Source organism: Labrus bergylta, chromosome 3 (assembly GCF_963930695.1).
Source record: "Labrus bergylta chromosome 3, fLabBer1.1, whole genome shotgun sequence".
In the NCBI taxonomy this organism is placed as follows: domain Eukaryota; kingdom Metazoa; phylum Chordata; class Actinopteri; order Labriformes; family Labridae; genus Labrus; species Labrus bergylta.
In genome coordinates this window covers 365,704-375,806 of record NC_089197.1, presented here as the reverse complement: position 1 = coordinate 375,806, position 10,103 = coordinate 365,704, and the positions used below count along the sequence as shown (strand labels likewise).

The window sequence follows — 10,103 nt, the reverse complement described above, 5'->3', positions numbered from 1 at the left end:
GTGTCTGTAGAGAGAGTGTCTGTAGCCTCGTCTGTAGAGAGTGTGTCTGTAGAGAGAGTGTCTGTAGCCTCGTCTGTAGAGAGTGTGTCTGTAGAGAGAGTGTCTGTAGCCTCGTCTGTAGAGAGTGTGTCTGTAGAGAGTGTGTCTATAGCCTCGTCTGTAGAGAGTGCGTCTGTAGCCTCTTCTGTAGAGTGTGTCTCTAGCCTCTTCTGTAGAGAGTGTGTCTGTAGCCTCGTCTGTAGAGATTGTGTCTGTAGAGAGAGTGTCTGTAGCCTCGTTTGTAGAGAGTGTGTCTATAGCCTCGTCTGTAGAGTGTGTCTGTAGAGAGAGTGTCTGTAGCCTCGTTTGTAGAGAGTGTGTCTATAGCCTCGTCTGTAGAGTGTGTCTGTAGCCTCGTCTGTAGAGAGTGTGTCTGTAGAGAGTGTGTCTGTAGCCTCGTCTGTAGAGAGTGTGTCTGTAGAGAGTGCGTCTGTAGCCTCTTCTGTAGAGAGTGTGTCTGTAGCCTCGTCTGTAGAGAGTGTGTCTGTAGAGAGAGTGTCTGTAGCCTCGTCTGTAGCGAGTGTGTCTGTAGAGAGAGTGTCTGTAGCCTCGTCTGTAGAGAGTGTGTCTGTAGAGAGAGTGTCTGTAGCCTCGTCTGTAGAGAGTGTGTCTGTAGAGAGAGTGTCTGTAGCCTCGTCTGTAGAGATTGTGTCTGTAGAGAGTGTGTCTGTAGCCTCGTCTGTAGAGAGTGTGTCTATAGCCTCGTCTGTAGATGTGTCTGTAGCCTCGTCTGTAGAGATTGTGTCTGTAGAGAGAGTGTCTGTAGCCTCGTTTGTAGAGAGTGTGTCTATAGCCTCGTCTGTAGAGTGTGTCTGTAGCCTCGTCTGTAGAGATTGTGTCTGTAGAGAGAGTGTCTGTAGCCTCGTTTGTAGAGAGTGTGTCTATAGCCTCGTCTATAGAGTGTGTCTGTAGCCTCGTCTGTAGAGATTGTGTCTGTAGAGAGAGTGTCTGTAGCCTCGTTTGTAGAGAGAGTGTCTGTAGCCTCGTCTGTAGAGAGTGTGTCTGTAGAGAGTGTGTCTGTAGCCTCGTCTGTAGAGAGTGTGTCTGTAGAGAGAGTGTCTGTAGCCTCGTCTGTAGAGAGTGTGTCTGTAGAGAGAGTGTCTGTAGCCTCGTCTGTAGAGAGAGTGTCTGTAGCCTCGTCTGTAGAGAGTGTGTCTGTAGAGAGAGTGTCTGTAGCCTCGTCTGTAGAGAGTGTGTCTGTAGCGTCGTCTGTAGAGAGAGTGTCTGTAGCCTCGTCTGTAGAGAGTGCGGTAAAGACCTTTTGGGCAGGCATGGCAGCCATTACCTGGTTAGACAGCTGAGCTGGCTTGAGCGATCGCATGTTTTGGTGGTATGACACCATTTGTGGCTGAGGGAGTTCCAGCAGGAGATTGTGAATTAAATAAAGAAGTGGTCTGATAGATGTAGAGGGGTGACAGTCAGGTTTGCTGTGGAGCAGTTCAGGATTAAATCAAGAGTGTTGCCAGCTTTGTGGGTAGGAGGAGTTGGGACCTGCATGAGGTCAAATGAGGATAGGAGAGCAAGGAAGTCTGTTGCCTGGGCTTTATCAGTGTGTACATTCATGTCTCCCATTACAATCAGTGGTGTTCCATCATCAGGGATTTCTGAGAGTAGCATGTCCAGTTCCACAACAAAATCATTCAGATTACACCCTGGTGGGCGGTAAATGATAGCAATGTACATTTTAATAGGAGCAGTAACCAGATTGTAAGATTGTGTGATATTCAAATGAGGAGTTGTTGCTCAGTGGGAAGAGTTTATTGAATTTCCAGGTATTAGAAATGAGGATACCTGTACCACCTCCACGTCCAACAGAGCGGGGTGTGTGTGAGAACACTGTGTCAACAGAAAGAGCAGCTGGTGTATTTTCTGGGCGGATCCAGGTTTCAGTAAGGGCAAGTGCCTGAATGTCTGACATTTTTGCAAGTGCTTGGATGAATTCAGTTTTATTCACAGCAGATTGACAGTTCCAGAGGCCAAAAGTAAATGAAGGGTGGGTAGAAGAGGCTTTAAGCAGAGACAAGGTGTTAAGATTTCGTTGTCTATGACAGATGTGTCTTTTCCTGTTCCCATGAATGACAGAGATTTCTTTGTAGCACATGTTGCTTTTAGCAACCAGAGCGTTGCGTTTAGATGACCAGAGAAAATAGGCAAAGCCGTAGTCGTGAATGCCCGGGCTCTGTGGCCATGCTGAAGTGTCAGACGCTTCAGCTGCAGTTTCGGATTCAGACTCTTTTAAGCTTGGATTTCCGTGAAAATCCTGCCCCAGATTTTCAGCTTGTAGCGCCTGCAGAGTCAGAATCCTCTTTGTACAAAGCTCCATTCATGGCTTCCTCCGTCATCCACCCACATTCATCTCACACTACAATGACAAACAGCCACAGTGCCGCGAAGTCGGAATCCGTCCTCCAGGAGGCATTTGTAGAGGTGCAAGTCACCGGTGATCGGTCATTGGGAAAAAGTCAGTGAAGGAGAAGTGTTACCTCAGCATAGAGCGTGTTTGAAAGTTCGTGTTTTATCCGTTTGTTAAAATCTTCGTCGCTGGAGGTCAGTTGCTGTCAGGCCCGACTACCTGTTGGATTTGTTATTTCCCTGTTCCTGGAGGATCAGCTGATCCCTGGAGTCAGGAGAGGCCAGTGGAGAAAAGCCCAACTCTGACTCTGACTACTGACTGACTTAAAAACTTCGGTACCGTGAGTGCCTGCTGTGTCTTTTGTTTCTTTGTGTTTGATTTTTGCACCGCGAAGAGAGACGCTGGTTTTCTTTTGAGTTTGTTTCCTTATTTGTTTTCGAGGCCCCGTAAAACCCGGAGCGGAGTTTTTGTTTTGTATTTGAACATTGGATTGAAATGGACTGAACTGTTGGATTGAAATGGACTGAACTGTGGGTTGTGGGTTACCGGAGCGGACTTTTGCCGGAATGGAGTGAACTTTGCTTTACAAACCCAGACTGTGAAACAGGCACACACAGTGCTCACATTCATTTTGTTGCAGTGTGGTTGATACCTGTGAAAATATATATTATTGAAATCACCTTGCTGTTTTGTTTGATTGTTTTGTGGCGCTTGCTTATTTCATATTTTGTGCAGGTTGACTATTTTTTGTTTGCATTTAATTTTTATTTGTCAGACTTGCCTCTGACTGGCACCCCAAAATTAAAACCTTGTCAAACCCGTTACAAGCTTGCAATCAACAGAGGGTGTGACACGCGTCAACTGCCTCTCCCGTTGATGCTCAGAGAATGAAACTTAAGTGCTCAGTCCAAACAAAGCCTGACAACGACCCACTATCAATATCTACTCAAAGCAAGTTTCCATTCACCCACCTAGCTGACAAGACCTTCCTAGTTTTCAGATCAGAGCTTGTTCTGAATTGAACTGTTTAGGAAGCACGATCAATGCTACACTAAACATTAGCATCATGTTACGTTAGCGCTCCACATTTTCATTCTCATAGCAGCTATTAAGTCTGTTATGATGCTCGCCACCTCCTCATGTTCTCCCTCCAGGAGGAGAATCCTTCTCATATCACCTCACGTGTGAAAACATCAAATAAATATGTGGTAGGTTGTAATCTGAATGTGTTCATGTAGAACAGCTGCAGCTCCACCATCAGCAGCTCAGCTGAACAAGCGTTGAATTTTTAACCATCCTTAAGCGAGCTGAGCACACCTCAGTCAGCGTTCTTCTTCTTACGTTTGAAATCAGGCTCATTAGAGATCAAACATCATGTCTCTTACTTTAACCCTTTCTTCTGTTCTGTTGGGTTAGGGTTATTATCTGGCATGTTGTCTGAAGTTAGTAATCTCTGTGTATATTAAGGGATGGAGGCCGTGCTGACCTGAAGGGGGATCGAGGAGGCCCCGGTTGACCTAGTGTTGTTCTCACAGCAGGTGGTCTGAGTTCGATTCCCTCTCTCCCTCACTCTCTCTCTCTCTCTCTTTCCCTCTCTCTCTCTCTCTCTCTCTCAGTAACAACCCGTGTCCCTAATGCACAAAGAGAGAACATGTAGACTGGGAGTAATGACAGTCCATATTTTCACAAACATAGTCCACCATCGATGGGATCAAATACTGTCATTAAGATGTTAGAAAGGTTCAGTAGCTGTAGAAATATTCTGCTCATATTTAAAATCATTTTGTTGTTGTGGAAAAACTGTGAAGCTTCATAATTATTTAGTTTAATTTTGACAGTTTAGTTTTGCACATGTGGATGAACATTTTATTTTGTATCACACAGCCTGCGAGCACCAGCTCCAAGTTTCAGACGCTCAAATGTCCTATCTTCATGTGCTACCCTGAAGTTACAAGCACGAGCTACAAGTTAGGACAGCGAGCAGCCAATCAGAGCGTCTCCTCCTCGTCCACTTAGTTCATCAATGTCGGCTAATCTAAACTGTGTGCAGCTTCTTATTTTTACTAGTTCAACATTTGATTGACTGGGATTTGATCCAGTAGCCATTGTTGTTGTAGTCCACCTACTGTTAGCGTACTTAGCATTTAGGCTAACCATGTGGTAGAAACACGGCTTTAGGCTGCTTTGACCACAAACTCAGTGCGGCTCCTGGCTCTGTATCTGAAGTCACATAACATTTTATAATATCTTTATTTATGACGTCTGGGCTGGTCAGGCGATTGTGGTTCATATGAGGTGTATTTAAAAATATTTAAATACTCAACTTAAGATAACACTTTAGTGTCCGTTTGAACAGAAATGTGTCAGAAATCCTCCCAATCAAATCCCAACACACTCAAATGACAGAACATAAAACCAGCATTAGTTACTTTGTAAGAGTATTTGCAGTGCAGAGGTAATTTCAGTGTTTAGATATTATTCCCTGTTTCATTTTTAAAGTGTTCATACCTTGTGTTGCTTTAAGCCCTGTGTATCTCTCTGTTCACATTCCTGGTTTAAGTTTCTATTACTTCCTGTTTTATCTTCTCGTTGAATCCTCATGTTTCTCTTCTTAGTCTTGTGTTTAGAGTTTCCTGTTTTATTTTGTAATTATTGCCTTTTGTGTCATATCTTGTTCAAACTGTTTCCCCTTGTACCCAGCCACACCCCCTCTCCTGTGTTTGTGACTGACCCCTGCTTTGAAGTGTGTGTGTGTGTGTGTGAGAGAGTGAGAGAGTGAGTGAGTGAGTGTGTGTGTGTGTGTGTGTGTGTGTGTGTGTGTGTGTGTGTGTGTGTGTGTGTGTGTGTGAGAGAGTGAGTGAGTGAGTGAGTGAGTGAGTGAGTGAGTGTGTGTGTGTTGTGTGTGTGTGTGTGTGTGTGTGTGTGTGTGTGTGTGTGTGTGTGTGTGTGTGTGTGAGAGAGTGAGTGAGTGAGTGAGTGAGTGAGTGAGTGAGTGAGTGTGTGTGTGTGTGTGTGTGTGTGTGTGTGTGTGTGTGTGTGTGTGTAGTGACACACAGCAGCCTCTGAGAGGCCGAAGAAAAGGAAAAATAAAATGAACCAATAAAAGAATGACCTTGTGCTTCTGTGTGGGAGCTGTACATGATAACAGGTGAAATAAACAGGTAAAGATGCTCTGCTGCACGATGAAGAGTCTGCACAGGTGAACCAGAGGAGGAAAACTGATGAGTGAGAGAAGAGGGGAGGAGGAGCAGAGAGAGAGAGAGAGAGAGAGAGAGAGATCACCCAACCCCCCCCCCCCCCCCCCCCTCTGCTCTAATCTACGGAGAGGGGAGGAGGAGGAGGAGCATCACAACGCAGCCTGAAGGACGCAGAGCTGCGACTCGGAACCGGGCTGAGAAAGCGAATCTAGTCGGTACCGGTCCAGTGCGATGATCAAACATCCCGGATGTGGAGAAGCAGCGTCTTGTAGTCCTACGTGAGGGCTGACGTATTTAAATGTGATGTAGCGGTGAAGAGAGGTCGCTGACGGACTGTGCGTAATGCTGAGTGGACAGCAGTATTTCTCCTTTCCAGCCCAGACGGTTCTATTGACAGGACGTTCGCACTTCTTCTGCAGTGCAGCTCCTTATTACTACCAGATGCTCTCCGCCGGACCGGACCCGTTCACTTTCATGCCGTCCAACCCGACCGGAGCCGGAGCCTGAGCCGAAGGATGCAGGTTAAAAACCAGATCTGCACCGAGCGGAGCAGCACTACCGACGACCCGGAGCAGGATGACAACCAGAAGAAGACCTCGTGTTTCTCCAACATTAAGATCTTCCTGGTGTCGGAATGTGCGCTCATGCTGGCTCAGGGCACCGTGGGAGCTTATCTGGTGAGTTTCGACACACGGATCGTCGTATCTCCGTTTATGTCGGATAACAAGGGGTTAACGCAGCGCCCTTCAAACCGGCAGACAGACAGTGAGTAAGGACGCGCAGCCTCAGCTCATGCGGTTAATAACCATGTTATTGTGCTCACATTAGATGATTGATGACTTGCTGCGTATTCTCCATCAGGCCTATGCACCATCTGCATGACACGAAGCGCGTCACGGCGGCCGTCGGCTCCACGTACACGGAGGGTCTGCTGGAGAGCAGGTTACCTCCATCCTGCTACATAATGCAGGAGGCCTTTGACACGGGACGATACAGGCCCATAGATGACGTCATCCCAACGACAGAGGCGATGTTTGTATGTTAGGATGTTGTATTCAAATGTTCGTCTCTTTAAAGCGTTATGATATGAAACCAGCTTCATGCCCAGTCAGAGATGAAGGTGAAACTGAATCAATCAAAGCTGATCTTATCTGTCAGACTGTAAATCTGTGCCCCCCCCCCCCTCACAGGAGGCAGCATGGTCCTGATGATGCTATAAATAATGACTCCTCATGAGGGGCACCATGTTGACAAAGTACCAAATTCAGATGCACAGGGAAGGTCAGCGACTCGACTCCCACCACTGCTCACAGGCTAATCAGAGACTTGTGTTAGGATGTGTTAGATTGAGATTAAGATTTACTTTATTGATCCCGCGAGGGGAAATTCTGTTTTTACACTCTGTATGTCATGAACACACACATGCACAAACAGGATCCTATGGACATGCACTAATGGAGAGAAGCCAGAGTGACGGAGCGGCCCACAGCGGCGCTCCTGAGCTGGTGGTGGGGAGGGGGTTTAGTGCCTTGCTCAAGGGCACCTTGGCAGTGCTCAGGAAGTGATCTGGCACCTCTCCAGCTACCAGACCAACTTCCATATTTGGTCCGCACCGGGACTTGAACCAGTGACCCTCCGGTTCCAAACCCAGGACGTGTTAGGACGGGTTAGCACGTGTTAGGATGTGTTAGTACGGGTCAGTACGGGTTAGGACGTGTTAGGACATGTTAGGATGTGTTAGTACGGGTCAGGACGGGTTAGGACGTGTTAGGACATGTTAGGACGAGTTAGTACGGGTCAGGACGTGTTAGCACGTGTTAGGATGTGTTAGTACGGGTTAGCACGTGTTAGGATGTGTTAGTACGGGTCAGGACGGGTTAGGACGTGTTAGGACATGTTAGGATGTGTTAGTACGGGTCAGGACGGGTTAGGACGTGTTAGGACATGTTAGGACGAGTTAGTACGGGTCAGGACGGGTTAGGACATGTTAGGACGGGTTAGTACGGGTCAGGACGCGTTAGAACGTGTTAGGACGTGTTAGGATGTGTTAGTACGGGTCAGGACGTGTTAGAACGTGTTAGGACGTGTTAGGACGAGTTAGTACGGGTCAGGACGGGTTAGGACATGTTAGGACGGGTTAGTACGGGTCAGGACGCGTTAGAACGTGTTAGGACGTGTTAGGATGTGTTAGTACGGGTCAGGACGTGTTAGAACGTGTTAGGACGTGTTAGGACGAGTTAGTACGGGTCAGGACGGGTTAGCACGTGTTAGGACGAGTTAGTACGGGTCAGGACGGGTTAGGTCGTGTTAGGACGGGTAAGGACGTGTTAGGACGTGTTAGAACGTGTTAGGACGTGTTAGGACGAGTTAGTACGGGTCAGGACGGGTTAGCACGTGTTAGGACGAGTTAGTACGGGTCAGGACGGGTTAGGTCGTGTTAGGACGGGTAAGGACGTGTTAGGACGTGTTAGTACGTGTTAGGACGTGTTAGTACGGGTCAGGACGGGTTAGGTCGTGTTAGGACGGGTAAGGACGTGTTAGGACGTCTTAGCACGTGTTAGGACATGTTAGCACGTGTTAGGACGTGTTAGCACTTGTTAAGACGTGTTAGAACGTGTTAGGACTGGTTAGCACTTGTTAGCAAGTGTTAGGACGTGTTAGCACGTGTTAGTACGGGTTAAGACGTGTTAGCACGTGTTAGAAAGTGTCAGGACGGGTTAGCACGTGTTAGCACGTGTTAGGATGTGTTAGTACGGGTCAGGACGGGTTAGCACGTGTTAGGACGTGTTAGGACGTGTTAGTACGGGTCAGGACAGGTTAGGACGTGTTAGTACGTGTTAGGATGTGTTAGTACGGGTTAGGACGTGTTAGGACGTGTTAGGACGGGTTAGCACGTGTTAGGATGTGTTAGTACGGGTCAGTACGGGTTAGGACGTGTTAGGACATGTTAGGATGTGTTAGTACGGGTCAGGACGGGTTAGGACGTGTTAGGACATGTTAGGACGAGTTAGTACGGGTCAGGATGTGTTAGCACGTGTTAGGATGTGTTAGTACGGGTTAGGACGTGTTAGGATGTGTTAGGACGTGTGAGTACGGGTCAGGACGGGTTAGGACATGTTAGGATGTGTTAGTACGTGTTAGTACGGGTTAAGACGTGTTAGCACGTGTTAGAAAGTGTCAGGACGGGTTAGCACGTGTTAGCACGTGTTAGGACGTGTTAGCACGTGTTAGTACGGGTTAAGACGTGTTAGCACGTGTTAGAAAGTGTCAGGACGGGTTAGCACGTGTTAGCACGTGTTAGGATGTGTTAGTACGGGTCAGGACGGGTTAGCACGTGTTAGGACGTGTTAGGATGTGTTAGTATGGGTCAGAACAGGTTAGGACGTGTTAGTACGTGTTAGGATGTGTTAGTACGGGTTAGGACGTGTTAGGACGTGTTAGGACGGGTTAGCACGTGTTAGGATGTGTTAGTACGGGTCAGTACGGGTTAGGACGTGTTAGGACATGTTAGGATGTGTTAGTACGGGTCAGGACGGGTTAGGACGTGTTAGGACATGTTAGGACGAGTTAGTACGGGTCAGGACGTGTTAGCACGTGTTAGGATGTGTTAGTACGGGTTAGCACGTGTTAGGATGTGTTAGTACGGGTCAGGACGGGTTAGGACATGTTAGGACATGTTAGGATGTGTTAGTACGGGTCAGGACGTGTTAGGACATGGTAGGACGAGTTAGTACGGGTCAGGACGGGTTAGGACATGTTAGGACGGGTTAGTACGGGTCAGGACACGTTAGAACGTGTTAGGACGTGTTAGGATGTGTTAGTACGGGTCAGGACGTGTTAGAACGTGTTAGGACGTGTTAGGATGTGTTAGTACGTGTCAGGACGTGTTAGAACGTGTTAGGACGTGTTAGGACGAGTTAGTACGGGTCAGGACGGGTTAGCACGTGTTAGGACGAGTTAGTACGGGTCAGGACGGGTTAGGTCGTGTTAGGACGGGTAAGGACGTGTTAGGACGTGTTAGAACGTGTTAGGACGTGTTAGGACGAGTTAGTACGGGTCAGGACGGGTTAGCACGTGTTAGGACGAGTTAGTACGGGTCAGGACGGGTTAGGTCGTGTTAGGACGGGTAAGGACGTGTTAGGACGTGTTAGTACGTGTTAGGACGTGTTAGTACGGGTCAGGACGGGTTAGGTCGTGTTAGGACGGGTAAGGACGTGTTAGGACGCCTTAGCACGTGTTAGGACATGTTAGCACGTGTTAGGACGTGTTAGCACTTGTTAAGACGTGTTAGAAGGTGTTAGGACGGGTTAGCACTTGTTAGCAAGTGTTAGGACGTGTTAGCACGTGTTAGTACGGGTTAAGACGTGTTAGCACGTGTTAGAAAGTGTCAGGATGGGTTAACACGTGTTAGCACGTGTTAGGATGTGTTAGTACGGGTCAGGACGGGTTAGCACGTGTTAGGACGTGTTAGGATGTGTTAGTACGGGTCAGGACAGGTTAGGACGTGTTAGTAC

At 47.7% G+C, this 10,103-nt stretch overlaps 1 protein-coding gene across 2 annotated transcripts in view; it reads left to right on the top strand.

Moving 5' to 3' along the window:
• The first annotated feature begins 5,296 nt into the window (after positions 1-5,296).
• Positions 5,297-10,103, top strand: part of LOC110003725 (solute carrier organic anion transporter family member 3A1) — a 66,732-nt gene continuing 61,925 nt past the window's right edge. For both annotated transcript variants that reach the window (XM_065952404.1, XM_065952405.1), the window contains exon 1: positions 5,297-6,266. In XM_065952404.1, the coding sequence (XP_065808476.1) occupies positions 6,105-6,266 (162 nt within the window). In that variant the 5' untranslated portion in view covers positions 5,297-6,104. The remainder of the gene's footprint in view (positions 6,267-10,103) is intronic.